The sequence below is a fragment of the Musca autumnalis genome, unplaced genomic scaffold (assembly GCF_047663935.1).
Source record: "Musca autumnalis isolate F117 unplaced genomic scaffold, ASM4766393v1 scaffold_5, whole genome shotgun sequence".
Lineage (NCBI taxonomy): Eukaryota > Metazoa > Arthropoda > Insecta > Diptera > Muscidae > Musca > Musca autumnalis.
In genome coordinates, this window is record NW_027412088.1 from 118,540,991 (window position 1) to 118,567,410 (window position 26,420).

At 35.8% G+C, this 26,420-nt stretch overlaps 1 protein-coding gene across 5 annotated transcripts in view; it reads right to left on the reverse strand.

Moving 5' to 3' along the window:
• The window catches only part of sigmar (Tumor necrosis factor alpha-induced protein 8-like protein sigmar), a 139,371-nt gene that overhangs the window by 7,801 nt on the left and 105,150 nt on the right, over positions 1-26,420 (reverse strand). For all 5 annotated transcript variants that reach the window (XM_073956089.1, XM_073956091.1, XM_073956093.1 and 2 more), the window contains one exon: positions 23,506-23,660. In XM_073956089.1, the coding sequence (XP_073812190.1) occupies positions 23,506-23,660 (155 nt within the window). The remainder of the gene's footprint in view (positions 1-23,505; positions 23,661-26,420) is intronic.

The following is a 26,420-nucleotide window of genomic DNA, read 5'->3' on the forward strand; positions in this document are numbered from 1 at the left end:
TAGGGTTCTTAAGTGTCAATAAACATATATAACAAAACTTGTGGCCATAGGTCCACGTTTTGGTACAGCCCCCATATAACGGTACCCCCCGATTTGCGGTATTTTGACGTTTTTAGCTAAATTTTTAGACCGATTTAGCTATAATTTGACATTTAGGGTTCTTAAGTATTAATAAACTTATATATTAGAAGTTGTGGACATAGGTCCTCGTTTTGGTATAGCCCCCATATAACGGTACCCCCCGATTTACGGTATTTTGACGTTTTTAGCTACATTATCAGACCGATGTAGCTATAATTTGACATTTAGGGTCCTTAAGTATTAATAAACTTATATATTAGAAGTTGTGGACATAGGTCCTCGTTTTGGTATAGCCCCCATATAACGGTACCCCCCGATTTACGGTATTTTGACGTTTTTAGCTACATTTTCAGACCGATTTATCTATAATGTGACATTTAGGGTTATTAAGTGTCAATAAACTTATATAACAAAAGTTGTGGACATAGGTCCACGTTTTGGTATAGCCCCCATATAACGGTACCCCCGATTTACGGTATTTTGACGTTTTTAGCTACATTTTTAGACCGATTTAGCTATAATTTGACATTTAGAGTTCTTAAATGTCAATAAACTTATATAACTAGTGGACATAGGTCCATGTTTTGGAATAGCCCCCATATAACGTTGCCGCCCGATTTCAGGTATTTTGAGAATTTTACCAACAAGTTTTAACCGAATTATCTGTAATTTGAACATTTGACATTTGAAATTCTTAGTGGTTACCACACCTCTCCACCAAAAATTGCCAAGAAAGCCCCCATATACCTCCCGATTTTCAGTAATTTGATGATTTTAGCTACAATATTAAACCGAACTAACAGTAATTTGACATTTGAAGTTCTTAGTGGTCACAACACCTCTCCATCAAAAATTGTCAACATAGGTCCATGTTCAAATATAGCTCCCATGTAACGGTACCTCCCAATTTTCAGTAATTTGGCAATTTTAGCTACAATTTTTAACAGAACTAACTGTAATTTGACATTTGAAGGTTGTAGTGGTCACCACACATCTGCATCAACAATTTTCAACATAGCCCCAATATAACGATACTTCCCGATTTTCGGTACTTTGAGGATTTAACTTAAAATGTTTAACTGAACGTAGGTCCATGTTTTTGTATAGCCCCAGAACAAACCTCCCGATTTTCCGTACCTTAGCTTTATTTTTTGGACGAACTTTCTGTAATTTGAAATTTAAAAGTCAACAAAAATTCTGCAACAAATATTGTTCATTTAAGTTCATATTTTCGTATAGCCCAGATACCTCCGAACTAGCTGTTAATGACATTTGAAGTTCCCACGTTATGTACCGATTTTCGATATTTTGAGGATTCGAGCTAAATTTTTTAACCGAATTAGGAGTTATTTGACATTAAAGGCTCCCATCATAAACTGTCAACATAGGCCCATGTTTTATTATAACCCCTATATAACAGTACTTCCCAATTTCTAGCCCACCAAAAATTGTCAACAGTTAGATATAGGCACCATAAAAAGGGCCTCCCGAATGAAGCATTTTATGTACATTATCTGACATTTTAACGTACTCACTTAAAGTTGGGGACAGGAATGAATATTTTATGGTGGAGGGTATGAAAAGTTCGGCCCGGCCGAACTTAATGCTTTTTTACTTGTTTATAGTACTATCGGAAAAATTGTCAGAAAAACATTTCGCAAAGAGCTAGAAACATTTTTTTTCTATTTTTGATATGGAACATTATCGACAAGGTTAAAAACGTAAATTCATTCGCTTAGCGATAAATAAGCTAACATTGACAAAAATTTAGGTGTTCTATTCTACTGACGTGGAGTGTATTAAATTGAAATATGTCAATTTTGAAACAATCGATCACTTTCATTTGACTTTTATTTTTATGATTATTTGATCATTATTTGTACGGGTACTTATCAATTTATTTGAACTCATGACAAAATTATGACAAAGATCGGATCTTTCACCACTTCAATTGCACTCATGAAAATTCGATGAAACAGATCGGATCTTTCACGACTTCGTTGGAATTCATGCAAAAGAACCAGTGAAATCATGATTTCATATCGACACCTCCAAATAATAGTATGCTAAGTCTAAAAAGTGAGTTTTGCAGGAGAACCTCTCAAAGTTTGGAAATTTTTTTGAACTTCAGTACTATGCTAAGTCAATATTTGTTTATAACTTCTGTTCGGATTGACCGATCATTACCAAAATTAGACAGAATTTAAGTTAAAGGACGTTCGACACCTCCAGATAATAGTTTGCTAATTCTGAAAAGCGAGTTTTGCAGGACAAGCTCTAAAAGTTTGGAAATTTCTTTGACCTTCAGTACTATGCTAAGTAAATATTTGTTTATAACTTCTGTTCGGATTGTCCGATCATTACCAAAATTTGACAGAATTTAAGTTAAAGGACGTTAAATATAAAAATGTAAAGAACTTGAAAACATGCTAAGTCGACTTAGCATACTATTGTTTGGGCGTCGATATGGAACCACTTCCATTTAATTAATATTTGTTGTATATTATTTATACTGGGCTGAATCGGTCAGTATTTAGATGAAAATAAAACTGATTTATTTTATATTTTTTTTAACTTTTCGTTGGTTGTATTCCAACTTCATCAGGAGATTTTTTATTGAAAATCTTATATCAAACAAAAACAATCATGTATATTCCATAAAATCACAGTGTGGGATATTCGCATTAAACTTAACTTACAATTAGGTCTTTTCACATATTCTTGCAAATTATTCTTATTATACTAAAAAAACGGGATATCACAACATGAATCACAGCACCGTGCTTCTCAAAACATTGCCCGAAATTCGTATCAAATGTTTGCAAAAAAATTATTATTGTGGATCCAACGCAGTCCAAAATAAACATAAGAACAGTACAGTATTTAAAAGTGAGCTGGATACCGCGTAAATAGTACTAAAATCGCCATAAGATGGGAAGAAGCTGAATAGACCACAATATCTACTGCAAGTGATAATCAAATAATAATGCAAATTATAAAGCAGATCTCTCAGATGTCATCAACAGATGTTAATTAAAGGCTTTACATCGATAAATCTACACAAAACTAGAGTTGTGTCGTTCATGAACGAACCGGCTCAAAGGAACGACTCCGTGAAAAGAACGAACGGATCCGTATCCAGCTCATTCGTTTATATCGTTCATTTAGATCGCTAATGGCCAAGACATTGCTGCTTACAAAACAAAACCACCACCATTAGCTTTGCACAGACACAAGCAAGCAAGAAAAACAAATGCCCTGCAAACATTTTCTGTCGCCTAAGAATCATTTGCGATTCTCCTGGGCGATTAATTTGTCGCAGGCGATATGGCCTAAAAATCTTCCGCGTATCACCAACCTAAAGTAAGTGTTTATGCAATGCGAATCGCGACCAAGATTCGCTGACGAATCATATGGAAGATCTTAAGAAGAAGAAAATATAAAGAAAAAATTAAAGAAACTTTATTTTTCATTCTTCTTTATTTTTTGTTTCTTTCATTTGTTGTCTATGATTTTTACTCTTTTTGTTTTCTTTTCTGATTTGTTATAATTTTTAACTATTTCTTATTGATGTATTCCTTATTGTTCCTTAGTGATTGTATACTGGTTCCATTCACTTTCTTCATTTCACTTGGCAAAACCCGGACATGTGTTGTGTTTGTCAATACTCATAGTATTATACGTGTCATTAATACCAAAGTTAAGTAGAATGTGCATATGAGAATTATATGGAACAAAATCAAACATTTTAGTAACAATCGAGTGATCGGGGTTCGGAGGAATAATATATTATTCGCCTGCACTAACAACAAGCGAATCATAATACAAATTCACGGAAAGTTCGCCGAGATGCATAACAGAAGATTCGTTGAAGCGATTGATAATAAACAATAATTGCAGAGAATCGTCTACGAATGGCAAATTAATCGCGTGGGTGAATTTTATATAAAAGATCGCCGGACAGAAGCGCAGAAGAATAATCTGATCAAAAAATCGTCCAACAATCTTCCAAATGTTTGCAGGGTGCATATGGTTGCAGAGTTGTGTCGTTCTTTTACATCGTACCCCTGCAAACATTTTTCAAAAATATTAATCGCTTAATAATCATCTGAGATTAGCGGGGATGATCAATTTAATCGCGGAAGAGTGCACCTAACAGTCTTCTGCGAATCCCCAGGAAGAATCGCAGATTAATCATATGGAAGATCTTCAGAAGATCAACAAGTAAAGAAAAATTAAAAAAAGAATAGAAGAACAATTGCTTTTTGTTTCTTTCATTTGTTTTTTAGTTTTCTCCTTTTGTTTTCTTTTCTGCTTTGTTATGGTTTTTAATTATTCCTTTATGTTGTGGTTATTTGTTATAGGCACTGTACTCAGTACTGTTTCCTCAGTCACTATGTTGTCTTTTGGTTAAACTTGGCAAAACCTGGACATGTGTGGTCTGTCAATACTCATAATATTAAGTCTGTCTGGTTACTTTCCCAGCAAGAATTGTCCAGCAAGAAATTTCTCAGAGAGTAAGGGGTTTTAATTCTCTTTTGCTAGAAAATTGTAAAAAGTAAACAGACACCTTCCCAGCAAAAACCAGCAAGCAATCAGCTAGCTTGCCAAAACAGAACAATTTGTCCCCCAAAAAAGGAAGCAAACACGCTGTGTTTCATTAAAAATAAAAAAAAACAATTAAACAAAAAAGTATTTGTCCACTTTACAAATTTTTTCTCCATAAAACAATACAATTAGACTATGTTATTTCCACAATAAAATTGTTTTTAATTTTCACAAACATAAATCAACAAAAAACTAAAAACAGATGATTGAATGTTTTCAGGAAGAAGCATTGCTAGTACTTGCTAGAAGAAATTTGTCCAGCAAGAATTTGCAAACTCTCAGTGAAAGAACTGTCAAAATGTCTCTCTCGAATCGCTCTCTTTTGCTGGTTTTTTGTGTTAACTGACGACTTCCAGCAACAATTGGTATTATACGTGCCATTTATATCAAAGTTCTGTAGAAAGTGTATATGAGAATTATATGCAACAAAATCAAAAATGTTAGTAACAATCATCTGTTGCTCTTCCAGAAGAGTCTTCTGTGATTCTCTAGGGCGATCATTTGAAAAATCTAAGAAAAAAATGTAAACAATCGTCCAATGATCGCCGTTGGGAATCACAGAAGATTAATCTGAGCGAACAATCTTCCACAATTTTGAGAAATGTTTGCAGGGACGTTTAATTTTTGAGGTGAATCATCTCGTTCAGTTGGCTCCGGTGTTCTCGTTTTTAATGCGCTTGTTTTTCTAGTTTTTAAGTTGAACGTGTGTTAATTTTCGCTCTATCTATCCCTTAAGATGAAAACATTTCGTTTTTTTATTGTTAACATCATTACGCGTTGGTGAATTAAAAAATAAATATCTTGTGTGTCGAATGTAGGTATAAATTAAAAATATATTGAAATTGTATTCAAATAAAAATTAGTTTTTCTATATTGAATGGAAAGAAACATTTTTGGCTTATTTTTAAGACTGATAAACTGAAAACGACTATTGAATATTGATGCAGATACCGAACGATATTCACCAACAAATTACACTGCTCAACAAAATTGAAAAAGTTGAATGTTTCAGACGAAGTTGCAGTTGTTTCTGGATGAAATCGGCGAGTTATTTTCAAATCCCGTCCCGGTTTTTCTCCATCAGCTCTTGTTTTTGAGATATAGCTCAAAATCGGTTTTTACGAGTTTAACCCAGACTTTCGTTATTTTCGGATACAAACAAATATTTTTTTGTGGGTTTTTCGACATTAATATATTAAGGAGATGTTGTACGCTCGATACAAATCGTTTTTGAAATAGTTATGGTGAGTATATATCAAAAAAATATAGAAAATATACGACGGACCTTGTAAAAATTGCATATTTTGAGTACTTTAAGCGGTAACTACGTCATCGGGGGAAGTCATAGGATCTTCATATAGCAATGCGGATATGCTTAGGGTGTCTACTATATAGTCCAGTATTCAAATATATTGTTACGAATGTAACTGATAGGTTTAAGTTAGTTTAGTTTAATTTCCGTTAATTTAAAAATTTGAATTGTAACGTAAAGTTATTATTACGCAGTTACTCTATTTAAGCAACAACAATTATCATGTAGAATTATCTTCATTATTCTAGATGTTCTTTACCTTTCATTAATGTGCTTTTATTTTGTTTGCCATAGTCATGTAATTATTGTTTAGTTTGTCACTTCTTTTCTTACATTCATTTGTTGTTGTAATTACGTCATTGATCATCCCCCATGTATGTATGTGAGTATGGTTGTTCGCTTAGTGCGAATGTGCGTCTGTGTGTTCGTTGTACAGATTCGAGGTGTTGCCATATGCTCTAGATATTTCTAGACCAAGGAGATTTTTGGTATAAATAGAGTTACGAATGGCAACATTGAGTAGTTGTGTTTTAAGCGTTGAACTGAACAGATCGGTGAAAGAATAGCTGCGTGCTAACTAGAGACAAGCTGCGTGCTTAGTAATTAAAGTCGGTTACGAAGAAGTGTAATAAAGTAAATAAAGCATTGTAGAAACGTAATCTAAAACGAACCCTGTTTTATTTGGTACAAATCGTATCGGGGAATAAAACAACGTCTACACGGACATTAGTTAAATCTAATTCCGTAACAATTGGTGTCAGCAGTGAGATTACGATCATCCTACAATGAAGTTTAAGGATCTACGAGTGGAAGACTTGAAGAAGGAGCTAAGTAAGTTGGAGTTGTGTTCTACTGGCAACAAGGCCGAACTACAAAAACGCTTGCTGGAAGAGTTCGAGCGCCGTGGAATGAACATCGATGAATATGAGTTCGACGGTAAGGAGGAAGTCGAGTTATCGGCAAAGGGCGAATCCAGCGTTGAGGAAGTTTCGTCGGTAGCTGCCAGGGGTGACGTTTTGAAATCAATGCTGGCTATGATGATGCTGGAAATGAAATCTGACAACAGTAAGATGTTAGAAGAGATGTCTAGAAAGAATGAAGAAACTTCCAGACTTGTGATGGAAATGAAAGCGGAAAATTGTAGAATGGTTGAAGAAAATTCCAGTAAAATGATGGAGAAATTAGATGCTAAAATGGAAGAAAATTCCAGAAAGAGTGGAGAATATTCCAGAAAATTGGAGGAAAGATTTGCCAAATTCGACGACAAATTAGAGGAAAAGTTAGAAGAGAATTCTAGAAAAATTAACGAGAAACTCGAGAATATCACGATAGTGATTGAAAAGAGAGTAGAAAACGTGGAGGTACAAATTAAAGAGTTGGATAAAAAGATTTTGTCTGTTGACGAGAAATTTCTGGCTCAAGATGAGAAGATTCTGGGCATAGAAAAGAAAATGTCGGAACTGGAAATCAAAGGTGGCCCAGTGAGAGCTATTCATAACACGTTAAAAATCAAGCCTCCAGTGTTCGACGGCTCAACCTCTTTAAATGTGTTCAAATTACAGTTCGAGACATTGGCTGCTAGAGATTCTTGGAACGACAACGACAAGGCGGTATCACTCCTTATGGCATTGAAGGGTGATGCTGCTGACGTATTACAGAGTATTCCCGCCGCTTCTAGGAACAACTATGGAGATATAATGGCTGCTCTTGAACGTAGGTACGGTAGTGAACACAAGCAGGAGATCTACCGAATGGAACTGAGGGGAAGAGTCCAGAAGCCAAATGAGACCTTACAAGACTTTGCGGCTGATATAGCGCGGTTGGGGCAGTTGGCATATCCAGGAGAGACACATCCATTGGTGGACCGCATAAAGATTGAGACATTTGCAAGTGGTATTCATGATCCAGAGATAAAATTTGCGACGTATGCGGCACCAATAGGAACATTTGCAGAAACTGTGTCATTTGCCCTGGCCCAAGAAACCGCGAAGATGTTGGTGAAACCTAAAGCTTACAACGTGAGGAGGCTGCAAGTTGAGGACAACAATTCCCAGACCGTTGTCGATCCGCTAAAGGATGCACTAATGCGTGTGAAACGAGGGGCTGGTAAAACGAGAAAGACTTGCTACAACTGCCGGAAAACTGGACACTTGGCCCGAGAATGCAGATTGAGACAAGCAAGGCCCAGATCCACCTCACCGCCTTCAAAAAGCGACGACCAACCGGTGGCCAAGAATCTGGAAAGGGTGACATCAGGTGAATCAAATAAAGGGAATTCCGTCAATCACGAGACGCCGCTGGCAGATGATGAAAACGATGGTCCCACAATTTCTATAGCCATAGTCCAGCAGGAGAATCACAACTTAACGGTGAAAGGCTTCGTCAATGGTGTATTGCGTACCTTGACATTGGACACCGGTGCAACAAAGTCCATTATTAGACCGGATTTGGTGAAAGGGAAGGTATTGCCGTTAAATGGAGTCAAATTGCGGACGGCCACAGGCGAGACTACAACGGTGCATGGAAAGGCCTACCAAAGGCTGAGCATGGGTAGAAAATCTGTAAATTTCGATTTTATAGTGGCCGATATTGTGGACGAAGTCATACTTGGTGTAGACTTCATGATTGCCTTCGATATCAACCTGGACATAAAGCACCGTGTGATGACATGGTCCAATGTGGAAATACCGATAAGTGTGGGATACAACGATAAAAGCAAACATCGCCCGAAGGCAGAATCCGGCGAGATCGCTGTCGATGTCCGTACGCTGAAGGTGGAAGCCGCCGACAATTGGCCCGTAGGAAAGCGGACAAATCCAGCAACGAGGACGAGAAAGCAAAGATGTACGTCGAGGAAAGGTCCATCGAAAAGCGGCCGTACGACAAGGAAGGACAAGTCTGATGAAGACCAGGTGGCACTTAGGAGGGTGACCGAGAAAGAAGATATAACGTCACGATACCTGGAGAGAAAAGAGCGAAAGTCCAAAGCTAATGGCGTAGAGGGTACATCTAAATCGGTTGCCAGCACTACGGAACGAGAATTGCGTCTAGTCAAGAGGAACAGGCTTAAGCGGGAGGCAGTGTTACCAATGCCCATACCACCGAGAGGGAACTGTGCCTATTCGGGACGAACAGGCTTAAGCGGGAGGCAATGTTACGAATGTAACTGATAGGTTTAAGTTAGTTTAGTTTAATTTCCGTTAATTTAAAAATTTGAATTGTAACGTAAAGTTTTTATTACGCAGTTACTCTATTTAAGCAACAACAATTATCATGTAGAATTATCTTCATTATTCTAGATGTTCTTTACCTTTCATTAATGTGCTTTTATTTTGTTTGCCATAGTCATGTAATTATTGTTTAGTTTGTCACTTCTTTTCTTACATTCATTTGTTGTTGTAATTACGTCATTGATCATCCCCCATGTATGTATGTGAGTATGGTTGTTCGCTTAGTGCGAATGTGCGTCTGTGTGTTCGTTGTACAGATTCGAGGTGTTGCCATATGCTCTAGATATTTCTAGACCAAGGAGATTTTTGGTATAAATAGAGTTACGAATGGCAACATTGAGTAGTTGTGTTTTAAGCGTTGAACTGAACAGATCGGTGAAAGAATAGCTGCGTGCTAACTAGAGACAAGCTGCGTGCTTAGTAATTAAAGTCGGTTACGAAGAAGTGTAATAAAGTAAATAAAGCATTGTAGAAACGTAATCTAAAACGAACCCTGTTTTATTTGGTACAAATCGTATCGGGGAATAAAACAACGTCTACACGGACATTAGTTAAATCTAATTCCGTAACAATATAATATAAAGTTCATAGCGCCCATGATTCGGCCATAACCTAAAAATCATCATGAAGACTGCCATTGAAAAGTAAATGGCTTATGTGGTAATGATATCACTGGTAAATTATTTCCCTTTAGCAGTGTCATGGCGATTTTTAGGTTATGGCCGAATCATGGGGACTATGAACTTTATATTATACATTGGAATACTGGATTATATAGTAGACACCCTAAGCATATCCGGAGTACCATACGAAGATCCTATGACTTCAACCGATGACGTAATTACAGCTTAAAGTACTCAAAATATGCAATTTTTACAAGGTCCATCGTATATTTTCTATATTTTTTTGATATATACTCACCATAACTATTTCAAAAACGATTTTATCGAGCGTACAACATGTCCTTAATATATTAATGTCGAAAAACCCACAAAAAATATTTGTTTGTATCTGAAAATAACGAAAGTCTGGGTTAAACTCGTAAAAACCGATTTTGAGCTATATCTCAAAAACAAGAGCTGATGGAGAAAAACCGGGACCGGATTTGAAAATAACTCGCCGATTTCATCTAGAAACAACTGCAACTTCGGTTGAAACAAAAGTCCTGTTGACCAGTGTTATAGACTGACATGTTTTATTGAACGAAAAAGTGCCAAAGAACGAAGTGAAAGATCCGGATCTTTATGGTGAACGGAATGAAAAAGATCGATTCGCTCAAAGAACGAGATTGCCCAACACTACACAAAACCCTCCAATACATTCATAGATACGTGTACCAATATAGGCAAATTTTAGGAAAATAGTAATTTCCAGGAAATATTCAATTTTTCATATAAATTTTGCAAAAAATGTTTGGAATTGTTTTTGGAGTTGTAAAATCGAGTTCTTTTCGTCAGTTTAACTCAATATTTGAGTTATATGACTTAAAAAAATTTACTTAATCACCAGGTCGAATTATAATCGAATTTATCCCCTAATACAGAAAAGTTGACCCAAAACGTAGAAGGTGTTTTATATTGATCTGGGGTTATTTTATGGGAAGAGATGGTACTGGAGGCATGAGGTCGAGATATTAATTAGATTTAAAAACTAACCGGACATATAACATGTCAAATTGCACCATGTACACACCACAGATGTCACATAAGACGGTGTTTTGGCATAATACCGCCACTAAAGAATATATAACCACGTAAAACTGGTAATTTTAGGCAAATATTTTTTGTGTTCTTAACGCATCCGATCAGCTTAAGTGATCTAAATTCATATAGGAGGGTCCGGGGCCCTAAAATGAACTCTACACTTTAAAATATCGAATAAAACCTTAGTATTTAACAATTATCCTTAGAGGCATGAGGTCGAGATATTAATTAGATTTAAAAACTAACCGGACATATAACATGTCAAATTGCACCATGAACACACCACAGATGTCACATAAGACGGCGTTTTGGCATAATACCGCCACTAAAGAATATATAACCACGTAAAACTGGTAATTTTAGGCAAATATTTTTTGTGTTCTTAACGCATCCGATCAGCTTAAGTGATCTAAATTCATATAGGAGGGTCCGGGGCCCTAAAATGAACTCTACTCTTTAAAATATCGAATAAAACCTTAGTATTTAACAATTATCCTTAGAGACAGGATTCCAAAGGATATATTTGTTTAGGTTAGAATAGATTCTACAACTTTAAATTGGACCTATGAATTGCATAGGTGTATTCGTTGAAATCTCCTCATGCCCATTTATTACACTCCTGTAATAGTACGAGAGATTTCAACGAATATTGATTTGACAACCGCCACTTTTAAACATCCATGCAGATGTCAACACAAACAAACATAATAAGTCTGTCTGGTTACTTTCCCAGCAAGAATTGTCCAGCAAGAACTTTCTCAGAGAGTAAGAGGTTTTTATTCTCTTTTGCTAGAAAATTGTAAAAAGTAAACAGACACCTTCCCAGCAAAAACCAGCAAGCAATCAGCTGACTTGCCAAAACAGAACAATTTGTCCGCCAACAAAGGAAGCAAACACGTTGTATTTTATTAAAAATAAAAAAGAAAATGAAACAAAAAAGTATTTTTCCACTTTACAAAATTGTTCTCCATAAAACAATACAATTAGACTACGTTATTTCCACAATAAAATTGTTTTTAATGTTCACAAACATAAATCAACAAAAAACTAAAAACGGCTGATTGATTGTTTTCAGGAAGAAGAAGAGCTTGCAAGTGCTTGCTAGAAGAAATTTGTCCAGCAAGAATTTGCAAGCTCTCAGTGAAAGAACTGTCAAAATGTCTCTCTCGAATCGCTCTCTTTTGCTGGTTTTTTGTCTTAACAGACGACTTCCAGCAACAATTGGTACAAATTGTTACAAATTTTAGGGTAACCAGACACAGCTAATAATAAACAAAAAAAGGATCGATCGACAGCTTGACTTGCAAGCAACAACTCCCGCGCTTTATCGTAAGCCTTTGTACATATCGTTGTACATAATTGTTAAAGGTAATATTGTTTACCAGTGAATAAACACAGGCAGTTGAGCCAACCTTTTTACTAATAAAACTATCGTGTTTTATTTATTTCTATTTCTTTTCATTGTTATATTGACGGCCACTCGTACGCATTGGGCGTACTGGCTCTATTGGGAGAGCCTACATACACTTGTTCCACCCAAGTCCCTATAGTGCGGACTAAACATTTGGTCGCTTCGGGCCGAATAAACATTTGGTCAATTCGAGCCGGATTGGATCATCGCTTTGATTTTGGAAAGCCTAATAAATAATATACAGTCCATTAATCCTGCATTACAAGGTGCGTATAGTGCAAAGTGAGCTTTAAAATAAAAAAATAAAAACAAGTGTTCGTTCGTTTGTTTGTGGCCATCTCGTTTTACAACGTCATAGATTCCCTCTTTTTGTCGATCGGTCAAAGTCCAAATCGTGGACAGACGTGTATACGGGAATAACAAAATCAAAACAAAAATAATAAATATTTTGTTCCAAAAATTTCGCTTATTTTTCGTTCTTTTTCTCCTAATTTGTCGTTGTAAATTTCTTTTACTTATTGCTTTGTTGTTGCAGAAAGTGTTAAAATATTCCCTAAAATATTACCCAAATCTACTTTATTTTGCATTGATTTCGTTTTCGCTAGCTTTAGCAGTGTAAATATTCAAACATATTTTCATAAATACATCGTTTACATATTTACACTGCACGGGCTATTCGTGGTCCCTTCTGCGTTGATACACACTCGCTAGTATAGCTACATACACAGCATCGTCGCTCTGTCGTACCGTCTCGTCGGTCAGTAAGTGGCTTGCATGCAAATATATACACACACGCATGTACGCATAAATATTGCATTTTTGGACATTCCTCTTTCTGTCGTGTCCGTTTTTATTGCACAGTCTCCCGCCGGTGTATTATTCCACAGTACCCGGTCAGTAAATTAGTACTGTGACACATATTATTATATTTTATAGTAAATATAATAAATCGGTGTCAGGGAACTTTTTAATAATATTTTTGGACATTTTGGAATTGCGTGCACCCTACAATCGGTCGATTGGACCTTTTCTTGTGTAGGGAGTTATTTAAACATATTTATTGCGATTTGTATATTTTTGGAATTTCAATGTAGTTTGAAATTATTGTTGCATTATTGGACACAAATACGCTACATTCGGTAGTTATTTGTATGCATTTGATATTGCACGCACCCTACAATCTGTCAATTGGACATTTTCTTGTGTAGGGCGTTTTTAGCCATACTTTTTGATAAGTTTTGTCGGAATTGATATAGTTTGAATTTCAAGTTGCATTTTTAGAAACAAATACGCTACATTCGGTAGTTATTTGTATAATTTTGGTGGATGCATAACTGTACTATATATTTTTTGTGCAATTTATATCGGCTTTTTTGTTAATTATCTCATTCATATTTTTGTAAATTAGATGGTAATTTACAAAATTTGATATTTAACTATTGGTTTTAATTTCTTATTGCAAATTTGTTGCTCATAGACAATTGCTAATTATAATTAATAATTTTTGGTTGCTTTTCGTGTGCAAAATTTAGTGCATTTTTTGGATTTTGATTATTGTTTTAAAATTTCTGTTGCGATTTGCTCTTGGAATTTGAATATAGTTTCAAATTGCGGGTAAATTAAATAGTAATTTACATACATTTTGGAATTTAAATATTGTTTTAATTTCCTATTACAAATTCTTAGGTTGTTTCTAGACCTTTCGAGTTGTCAATTGCATTTTGATCGAGTTTTGTTAGAACAATTTGGTGCAATTTGTGGGATTTTGAATACTGTTTCAAATTTCAGATTTCCGATTTTAAATCAGAACGCTACAATTGGTAGTTTAAGAATTCCTCTTTTTGTTGAAATAATATATTTTAGTGTACATTTTACCGATTTAAATATAGTTTAAAATTTTCTTTCTGAATGTTTCGCTACAATAGGTAGCTTGAACATTTCTGGTTTTGTGAAAAATAATATATTTTATTTTCATTATTCTTTGTGGCTTTATATTTTTGTACTTTTGTGTCATTCGCCATTTTGTTGGTTTGTTTTTCCTAGTTTTCACTAATATGGCTTTCACTCCTCCACATTTATTAATTCGTGCGTCCAAGTCTATCGGGACATTCGCTGAACACTTCAGTACATTAAAGGAAGACGAACTGGACTTTTATGGCCTCGAAGTTTATTGTGAGGAAATTGAAAAATTGTGGAAAACCTTTCAGGAAACTTTTCAAAAATGCCTCTCTCGTATAGAAAGTCCCGAGAAACTTCAGTCCATTTATGAGGAGTCGTATCAAACATATGTTAATTGTTCTACAATAATAAATAGCTTGTTGTCCAAATTTAGTAGTTCATCTAAAATATCCCCGAATACATTGGACAGTTCGGAAGACTTCTTAACAAAACATCCAGGCGACATTTCTGTGGAAAAACAGTCCTGTGATGTGAATGTTAAAAACGTGAGTTTGTCGTCCCATCTCTCTCGTGATGTGGGAACACAGGCGTCTAGCTCTTCAATATTGAGTATTGGGAATCCTAGAATAGGCACAAACTTCGTTAATGATCTCACAAATTTTGATAACATTCATAATCTTGCGTTACCTCCTTTGGATGTTGAGGTTTTCAATGGAAATATTCTAAATTGGCCCACTTTCAGAGATTTGTTCAGTGCGGTTTATATAAATAACTCCCAGTTGACAGATATTGAACGCTTGTGTCATCTGGTGAGTAAAACTAGTGGTGAGGCTCGAGAAATCGTCTCGAAGTTTCCTTTAACTCATCGGAGTTTCGATCTTGCGTGGAATGCATTGAATTCCACCTACGATAATCCACGATTGCTGGTACACAGCCAATTAAAATCATTGTTTTCACTTCCTGTTTTGGATCAGGAAACCAGTTCGGGACTAAAATCAATACATCGTGGAATAAATAGTTGTCTTTCGGCAATGACAATTTATGAAATACCTACGGATAATTGGGATCCGATTGTGGTTTTCATTTGCTTACAAAAATTGCCTAAGATCACACACGCTTTATGGGAGCAAAGTGTGACAAATAAGTCTCGTCTTTGAACTTGGAAAGAATTAGATGCATTCTTGACAGAGAGAATTCGAACTCTTCTGTGTTTGCATGAAATGAGAAGTGTTGGCACTTTGTATAATTCGACTTGTAAAGTCTCTCCTAAACCTTGTACTTCTCCTCACTCTTCTCCCAAACACTTTTCGACATCCCTTCGTTCATCCCCTACGTCTTGTTGCGTTCTTTGTGCAGAGCAACAACATAAATTAAATGTTTGCCAGCGGTTCGTAAATTGTACGCCGGTGGAAAGATATAAATTGGTCAAAAGGCATCGTTTGTGTGTGAATTGCCTTCAGAAGGGACACGAAGTCAAAAATTGTGCTAGTCGTTGTTGTCGAAAGTGCAACCAGAGACATCACACTCTGTTGCACAAGGATCGCTCTATGGTGAGCAGTCCGAGTCAAATTGTGACTCCCAGAAGTTCGAAGTTGTCTGCTTCAGCTTCCGCTTTTCGGCCTAGAACTCTAAATGGTAGTTGTATTTCTTCCTCAGCTTCTAGCATTCCTTCGCCATCGGTAGATAATGTTGTTCGTCAATCCTTCCACGTCAGGCAGAAAATAAAAGTTCTATTGGGAACAGCACTGGTGAATATCGTTCACCAAGGTGCTTCTTTTCCTGCTAGGGCGTTGATCGACCCCGCTTCTGAGTCGTCTCTCGTTTCGGAACGACTTCGGAAGGATCTGGGACTCCAGGTCCACTCCAATAAGTCGTCCATATCTGGAGTAAATAATACTGTCGCAGCTACATGTCGTAAAAGTTGTACATTGAAACTTCGTAGTTGTGGTGACAGGTCGTCTATTTATGAAATTTCGGCGTTAGTTGTAGATTCGATATCGGGAAATCTTCCAACATTTTCGGTCACGTCGGACCTTAAGGAAGACGTTACAAATATAGTTTTGGCAGATCCTCAATTCGGCGAATCGCGTCAGGTAGATATTTTGATAGGAGCAGATTTGTACCCGAAGATAATTAAAAATCATTCTCTTCGACTTTCGTCTGGTTCACTGCTCGCTCAAAATACATCGTTTGGGTGGATCATTACTGGCCCTGTCACATAAATTGTCGTTTTCGTAAATGGTACGGAAAATCGTTGTAAAGCGGCTCAAACAAACATAACGAACGTTAGCTCACGTTGCACTATCGTTCGCAGGGTCCCTAATGGCCCTTTCGTTAGCCAGGTCTATAGTGATCTGCACAACAGCTGGGTCCCTAATGGCCCAGTCACTTGAATGGTCCCTTATGACCATATTTACCGCGGGGTCCCTAATGGCCCAATCGTTTAGTTTGTAAGACTATCACATGGTCCCTAATGGCCATATTTACCGCGGGGTCCCTAATGGCCCGGGGTCCCTCATGGCCCATCGTTTAGCATGTAAGATTGTTTTTAAAAAAAATGAAATGCTAAAAACAAAAAAAAAAAAAAAAATCAAAATCGTTTGAAAGAAAAAATGTAAAAGGTTATGCTCACGCCTGCACTATACATACTAATGCTGAATACTTACATATGTACACATACTTTTCTATCGTATTTGTTAAAACATCTGGATGTTTCAAGGGAGGCGGCAAATGTTTAGGTTAGAATTGATTCTACAACTTTAAATTGGACCTATGAATTGCATAGGTGTATTCGTTGAAATCTCCTCATGCCCATTTATTACACTCCTGTAATAGTATGAGAGATTTCAACGAATATTGATTTGACAACCGCCACTTTTAAACATCCATGCAGATGTCAACACAAACAAACATAATAACAGCTTGACTTGCAAGCAACAACTCCCGCGCTTTATCGTAAGCCTTTGTACATATCGTTGCACATAATTGTTAAAGGTAATATTGTTTACCAGTGAATAAACACAGGCAGTTGAGCCAACCTTTTTACTAATAAAACTATCGTGTTTTATTTATTTCTATTTCTTTTCATTGTTATATTGACGGCCACTCGTACGCATTGGGCGTACTGGCTCTATTGGGAGAGCCTACATACACTTGTTCCACCCAAGTCCCTATAGTGCGGACTAAACATTTGGTCGCTTCGGGCCGAATAAACATATTAATTTATTTCGTTAACTGGATACCTTTATGATGTATCCAGATAATAAATAAAAGGTTTAACTCACAATATATTATGAAAACAAAAATAATTTCCTCAGATTTTGAATCAAATTTTCTCAGTTGCAAATGTTTTAAGCAAGACCAAAAGTGAGTTCGAGCTTTGTTTTGTCCATTTTTGTAAAATAAGTTCAATTATTGCAAATTATTTTTTAAATCTTTAAAAAAGGGTCAATAAGCAATCAACCTACAAATAATCTGCATTTCAAATCCATAAAATACCACAGAACTATATAAAAAGTGAAGCAGTCATTCGAGTTGCGAATGTTTTGAGCAGCACTGTATGTATGTCGATAGATAGGTTTGTTTTGCTGTCGTGTAGAATGTAAAATAGCGAAAAACACAGAAAATCCTAATTTAAATTTGCATAACACATTCTTGAAATAATCTAAAAATGTTAATGTAAATGTTTATATGGATTTTCATTTATAATTCTGAAGAAAACAGTTCAATAATTGAAAATACAGACACATTTCACTTTGACAAACCAAACAGCCCAGCAAACCATAATCGGAACGAATTCGGCCCGAAATTCGGAGGAAACATTCGAGGCGTGGTTGACGTGTTTTCTGACCGAAAGTCCGATGTTTTTGCAGACGTTCGGGCCATATTCGGTCCGAATTATAATGAAGTATCGTATGAATTTCTTATTTATTATCCTACATTTGGACAGATATTGGTCCGTATTTGGAAGTAAAATCTTATGAAATTCGGAAGTTTCGGACGATATTCGGATCGAATTCGGTCCGAACTCTAATGAATGAACTTCAGATTTAATACTTTTTTTTTATTAGTTGTTGCTTTTTTTCCACTTCATTACATAAATAAAATATTAATTCACAGAAGATAAACAGCACTCCCAAGTGGAGCATCTAGCTTAAACAAGCAAATTGACGTTATTTTGATTTATGTTAGGTTATAATGTTTGTACAAAAATTTCGGAATTCGTTTCGGTTCTGCGCCATATATATATCTCAGACCAAGTTTTTCCTGCTGATTGGAGTTCAGCTTCCACCGATCTTCGCCAGGTTGCTTTTGGACGTCCTCTGTTCCGTCGACCTTGTGGGTTCCATTGGAGACTTAATTTAGCGATGTCAGTGTCTTCTTTACGTAGAGTATGGCCAATCCATTTCCACTTCCTCTGCTTAATTTCTGCATCTATCGGAATCATATTACATGCTCTCATCAGATCCTGGTTGCTTATTTGTAATGGCCAAAATATTTTGAGTATTCGTCTCATGCACTTATTTATGAATACTTGTATCTTGTGTGTGATTGATTCGGTCACTTTCCACGTCTCACAGCCATATAAAAGTACTGACTTCACACTGGTATTAAAAATGTAAATTTTTTGTTTTCTGGATATTTGGGAGGATTTCCATACTCTTGCAAGTGATGAAAAGGCGTGACGAGCTTTATTGATTCTGCTGTATACATCCGTGGCTTCCGCGTTTGTTTTTATTAGTACCTTGTCAAGGACAATCAGAAATAATAGAGGAGAGAGTACACATCCCTGTCTAACACCGTTTTTTATTCTTAGAGGCTCATACGGATGATTTCCACTATTTTGGTGGGTATGCCAACATTTGTAAGGCTTTCCCAGATGGCACTTCTTTCAATCGTGTCGAAAGCTCTCTCGAAATCGACGAAGATTAAATAAAGCGGACTGTTCCATTCTATGGATTGCTCTACAATTATTCTTAGCGTGCTTATGTGGTCAACGCAGGATCTGTTTTTTCGGAAACCCGCCTGTTCTTTTCTTATACTTGGCTTTATTGCTGGTGAAATGCGTTCAAGTATAATAAATGCTAGAATTTTTTGGATAGTGTTTAACAACGTTTTGCCCCTCCAGTTTCTACATTCGCTAAGGTCTCCTTTTTTTGGTATGGTTACTATCAAACCCTCTATCCAATCAGGCGGTATAGATTCTGATTCCCAAATTTCTCTAATGAGGGGCCAGATATATGTGTGTAGTATAGGAGCATATTTAAATAATTCCGCGGGTATATTGTCGGGGCCAGGTGATTTATTGTTTTTTAACTTCGAGATAGCGAATTTAATTTCAGATAAAGAAGGTACTGCTGTTGATATATCTCTCCTTGGGTTCCGTCGGACTGATGATGTATTTGATGTACATATGTGTAACGGTTTGACTTGAGCTTTCGTAGAATTCTTTCCACCGCCGTAGTTGATCACAAGTATTAGTGAGAATATTTCCATGTCCGTCTTTAATATTAGATACGCTACGTATTTTCTCTGAACTGAGTTGTCTTACTGCTTTAAAAACTTCACGTGTATTTCCACGGATTGCTGCGTTTTCTGCGTCTCTTGCTATTTGTTCATAGTGGAGTCTTCTATCGTTACGTGCGGACCTTTTAACATTTTTGTTTGCTATATTATACTCCCTCCTTGCTGTTGATATTTCAACTGGGTTTGTTAGTGAATCTATAATAGATTTTAGTCTCTTTCTCTCTTCTACTACAGCCCAGGTACCTTCACTTATCCAAGGTTTTGTATAGTGCGTCGTGCAGCCTAAAACTTCCCGTGCACTTTCTTTGCAAATGGCAGATATTTCTGACCAATTATTACACCGCTGTGGTAGTTTTGTTCTGAGATGTTCAGAGAACTCTTCTGCTACCATGGGACATCTTAATTTCTGTGTGTCAAATTTGTCTTTCACTGTTTTTTTATGGTAAAATGCTTTGGGGCGCATTTTAAGAATTCCAACTAGGAGTTGGTGGTCACTATAAACATCAGCTCCTCTAATAGTTTTAACATCCATGAGACATCCCAAAAATTTTCTGCTTATTGCAAAGTGGTCAATCTGGTTACGTGTTACACCATCAGGAGACTGCCATGTATACTTGTGTATATCTCGGTGGGGGAATCTCGTACCTCCAATGTATAGTTGGTTTGTCATACACAGGTCGATCATGCGTTCACCATTATTATTTCGTGAGCCGCTTAAACCGTTTTTGCCCATTACAAAGCGCAGATTGGTGTTGTCTATGCCAACTTTCGCATTCATGTCCCCCATGACTATCTTGATATCGCTTTTATTCGCTTTTGCTATCTCTGCGTTTAGTTGTTCATAAAATGCATTTTTTGCCTCTTCGTCACCCATTTCAGTAGGTGCGTAGCATTGAAAGAGGGTTAGGTTCCTATATTTAGTTTTAAAACGGGCTATTAAGAGTCTCTCTGATATAGGATTGCATTCAATGAGTGCTTTTTTAATCCGTGGGGTCATGAGGAGACCGACGCCGTTTCTGTGGCAGGTGTTGGCACCACTGAAAACAAAATATTCGCCAGAATCTGTATACATTTCGCCATGATCTTTCCAGCGGACTTCCGAAAGTCCCAGAATATCCAATCGGTAATTCGACATCTCTTTGCAGACTTGCACTAGACGAGATGGTTCAACTAGCGTCCTAACATTCCATGTTCCAATTCGTGTCCGTGTTTTAAAGCCAATTGGTCGTATCATATATATATAATTGTTCCACAAAAATCCCAGATGGGACAAGGGAGACTTCTCTAATATCAATGAGTGCACGCCGATTCATATTGGCTCAATGATATGGGACCTACTTCTTATTGCCGAGTCCGAACGGCGTGTCTTACGACACCACTTGTAGAGAAGTTTTTCAAGGCTTAAATACTCAGGAAATGTCGCCAGCATTACTGAGGGGGAATTTTGCCACCGTTGAAAATTTGATGTTGCTTGGCCTGGGATTCGAACCGCAGACCTTCTGAGTGCAAGGCGGACGTGCTAACCATTGCACCACGGTGGCGCCCCATTGGTCGTATCATTGTATCCGTTATTATTAATCTTGTTGCTTGTGTAGTTTCGTTGATGTGTTGTTTTTTCCACTCCGGCTTATCGGGCCAGCGAGTAACCCCCTGTGAAGTCGGAGGACCACCTTTTTTTAGCATTTTGGCTTTTTAAAGGTGCCAAATGTCCGCCTTGTCGTCTCAGGTATCATTGGCACTCAGAATTTGTTAGGTAACCGATGCCACTCAGAGACCCTCCTCCCGAGACCGCTGACTGTCCGCGACTGCAAAATTGCAGTTACCCCGTATAGCTACGAGGCATCCCACTATCCGCAAACTGTGGACGCGCCCGGTAGCATTCAGCTCTGCTCCCATAAGATAGAGCTTTTCAATATATAAATCTTTTAGACTTATATATAAAAAAACGTATATCCCGCAGGCGGGCGCACAACGTCACATTGTTTAAGTTTCTCCGTTTTCCTTTTTTTAGTAAATACTCTCTGTAATGTGTTGTTGGATTTGTATGCTATTGCTGATTTGTTGTGAAGTGTTGTTGTTATTGTTCTTATGGTGTTGTTGTGCGTAAGCTTCGGTATGTATGGTACACTGAAAAAGTTTGTTTTTTCCATATCTCTGCATTTTGAGTGGTTGGTTTTTATGCGTTCCAGCTGTTTCTTTATAAGATTGTTTATCATGGTCATTGGATAATTATTTTTTAGTAGTATTGTTTTGATTTTCTTAGTGTTTTCATTAATGTTTTCCATGTCGCTGAGGTAAAATATTTTTTGTATTAGATTGTTTGCTGTATTAATTTTCATTGATTTGGGTTGAGTTGAATAATAATTTATCATTCTTCCCGAAGAACAACATTCGAAAGTAATTTGTTTTTATTATTTTAAAATGTTAGTAAAATGTAATGTAAAATGCATGAAAAATAAAAATCCTGGCATTTTAAAGTTCATTCATCTACTATAAATATTTTAAAGGTTTTTTTTATATCATCTTAGGCTGTAAAATGTGCATGCGCTACTTGGTATTGGTATTTGGTAGAACTAGTGTATGATTTTTCGATCCACCTAAAATTGATGCTGACATTTTTTTAAGAAATCCGGACGCGCAACAAGATAACGTCGTTTTATGTGTACCTCATGAGTGTGGTCCGTACAGCATAATAGTAATTGGAGTCCAAACTTTGGACTCCAAAGTCGAAAATTTTTCTGCGTAAATTTGAATGTAAAATTTACAAGTGTCATTCAATTTCCTTTGAAACCCGCGTGAATTTAGTTTTTTTACTCGATGGATCTAATGAGCCCTCCCTCCAATCACTTATACCGCGAATATAGATGCCTTGAAAATAAGCAAAAATATATTTTGATTAATATGGGTATTTTATCCAAAATAGAAAGTTGGAGGCACATCCGCTGCTCTAGACGAATCTATACGGATGCTCATCAAAATCGTATGCACATAGTGGGTATAACTACTTTAAAGTTTTTTGCATTGTGTGACGCTACTGACGGCACCACTTTGACCGTTGAGTGAAACATCGAAATATGTACATAAATATTGAAGGAGATTAATTCGCTGTAGCCGGCAATGATATTGAAACAATGAACTCTTCCCCATTTTTATGACGACTCCAGCTCAAGTTTAACTGACTCCAACTTAAAAATCTTTAAAAGTTTAAAAATAAACAAACTATATTAAGCTGCTTTACCTTACATTATTGTAAGGTAATGCAGAAAAAATATTTAAAAAAAATTCTTAAAAAGTCTCAAAAATATGACTTACATATAAAATTTTAAGTTTTCTGACAAAACAATTCTCGATGCTAAGTGGGTTAAAACAATTGCCAAAAATTTATTTACTGATGATGTGGCTATGGAGTTCACTTAGCGGGAAACGAAGAACTAACCAAGTACCCAGCCTATTTTTTTCATGGGGGTTATTTTGAACTCAAATTCCCCATGAGTTTCGTATTTCCGCCGTTTCAACTTTAGGGAGAAAGTGAAAAAGTGAAAATTTCGTTCAGAATTACAGAAATTTTGCCAGGATTCTGAATCACTGTGCCTAGTGGTAAATGAATATAAATTTCATCGTTTTCGTTCTAAATATACATAAATTATTTTTTCGTGTAAAATCATGATAAATAACGTAGTCCCAAGTTTTGGGAAATTATTTTCATTGAGATTATAACTAATGTAATATACTTACATGTAATTTACATAGACGATACAAGTTATCCAATAATGACGCTGTGGAACCATCAATAAAGGTTTTGGCAATATTTTTTGTTGCCATTCGAGAAAGAATTTTCTTTTGAGCACGCAAGCCAATATCCCTTGACTTAAACATTCCATCAGCCATGACTAAAATAAAAACATGGTATTTTTTTAAAACAACTAATTCGGAAAACTATAAAGTGTAAGTTGAAAATAATTAGAAAAAATATATGTATGTGTAGTTTATTGCTCTGTTCCAGAACCTGCATGAAGCTACTACTTTTTACTACGATAACATTTTTTCCTTTATGTTATCGAAAAAGTAGTAAACATTAGTAGATTCTTGCAGTACTGGAACAGAGCATATGTTGTCATTCGAGGAAGAATTTCTTTCGAGCTCGTTAGGACAATACCTCTCGGCTTTAAAATTCCATCGGCCATGACTAAAATAAATATATGATATCTTTTGATAACAACGAATTTGGGAATCTACCTATAATGTGTAAGTTGAAAATAATTACAAAAAATAAAATATTGCTCTGTTACAGGGCCTGCAAGAAGCTACTATTATTTTTTTCTTTATGTTATCGAAAAAAATAGTAAAAATTCGTAGATTCTTGCAGTTCTGGAACAGACCATATATGTGTACTTTTTTAAGTTGTAATTAAAAGCGAGTTTCAAAAATTATGTATAAATCAAAATACAAAATAAATAAAATAAAACTGATAATAGAAAAATGCAATAGAAAATGGATTCTTGGTTGTTGGTGTAATTGTATTTGCCTCAAAATAAGGATTGTTCTGGATCTGTTACTTGTTTGATAAAAATGTTTGTAAAAAAATGTTCATCGACTTCATACAACAACTTCGGGGTATCATCGTATTGAGAATTATGTAGTGAAAAATACTGCGATGCGCGAAAAGAATGTGGACTAATTTACGAGCTAAGAAAAAGCTACGATTAATGATGCTGTGTCTGTGTAAATCCAAGTTTGCAAAGAATTATTAAAAAAAAAAACAATTATTTTCAGAAATTGTTAACTTCTGGAAAATTCCATTTGGAGATGAAAGCCCTTGATTAGTATATTAAGAACCCAAAAGGAAATTTTCGCCATAGGTCAAGTTTCTGAGATATCGCGTGATATTTTTTTTGATTTTCCCCTATAATACTTGGGAAAATAGCTTCATATCTCTCTTTGGCGTTATTGTAGCTTCGTTTTGAGATTACATGTCTTCAGTCAAATCGATTGGCGAATCTTTTTGTAGAATGTTTTATTCTCCTAACTCAATTCCTTTCATATCCTTTTCGACCTTTATTTCTTGAACCGTGGTAGTAGTACCACATGATGAGATTTTTCAACATCCAAATATTCTACAAAAATGCTGCTCAGAGGATTTTAGGTACGGGTTTCTTTGGCAACTAATTAATATTGTCCCGTTTTCATTGTCCTTTTTGATGCTTACTTGGTCTTGATTCAAAAAAAGACATGATTGAGAACTCTATAAGCATAATCGGTTACTTAAAACCGGTTCAAAAATCGTTTTTAATGTCGGAATATCCGGTTCAAAAAATGAGATAACCGGATCTGTCCTCCATGAACATTTGTTATTAACGCGTTCTTCATTTCAGGAGCTTTTTGTGGTAAATATTTTAGAAGCACCCCAGTTGTCTACATAAGCAATAACCAATTGATAGGTCTACATACCAATAAGTAACCAATGTCGAATATACAGAAAAACCAAATATACTGTTTTTCTGAACCAAGACCGAGTAAACTTCAAAAAGGACAATGAAAACGGGACAATATTAATTAGTTGCCAAAGAGAACCGTACCTAAAATCCTCTGAGTAACATTTTTGTTGAATATTTGGATGTTGAAAAATCTCATCTTGTGGTACTTCTACTATGGTTCAAGAAATAAAGGACGATAACGATATGAAAGGAATAGAGTTAGAAGAATGAAATATTATGCAAAAAGATTCGCCAATCGATTTGACTGAAGACATGTAATCTCAAAACGAAGCTACAATAACGGCAAAGATAGATATGAAGCTATTTTCCCAAATATTATAGGAGAAAATCAAAAAATTCATCACGCGATATCTCGGAAACTTGACCTATGGCGAAAATTTCCTTTTGGGTTCCTCATATACTCACCAAGGGCTTTCATCTCCAAAAGGAATTTTCCACTCCCCAGACTTTGAGTTCCATTTTGTGTCACACTGTTATCATCGTAAAGTAATGGGGCTAATATGCTTCTGAAAAAAGTTTGTAGTTGGCAAATCGAACTCTCTCTAGAGTGTCAATATTTCATTTGAGTTTTTCAGCATTTTCTAGATGCAATTTATTGGGGATCATAGTGTGCAAATCCGTTAAGAATCCGAGATCATTTTCACAGACATTTCGTCGACATCAATTAAAATGGGTTGCTTTATTTATATAAGTAAAAAATGAATAAAATCTTTATTTATACCATATTTAATGTACAAACTCTCAAATAATTGCCGAAAATAATAATACTTTTGATAGATTTAGAAGAAACTATTTTTATTCATTTACGACCGTTAGAAGCACTGTATGTTTGTGGTACTTAAAGTGTTATTTATGTAAAATAATATTTTCGATGTAATTTACGTTGACCTTTAAAGTTATTATTATCTTTTTGCTGTTTTGTTTGGCTTTTAGGTCAGAAATTGAAATCAATGAATCGTTTGCTTTTAATTTTTATTTATTTCTTTCAATTTTATATTGTATTTATATATCCTTATTTTTATCGGTGTAATAATGCAATTAAAAAATTGAGAGGTGTAAAGTTTATCTTGAAGCTCACTGTACGAAGGTGTATTTAACTCCACATATCCCCCATTTAGCTTTACGGAATAATAAGGGAATAATTTAAAAATTAGT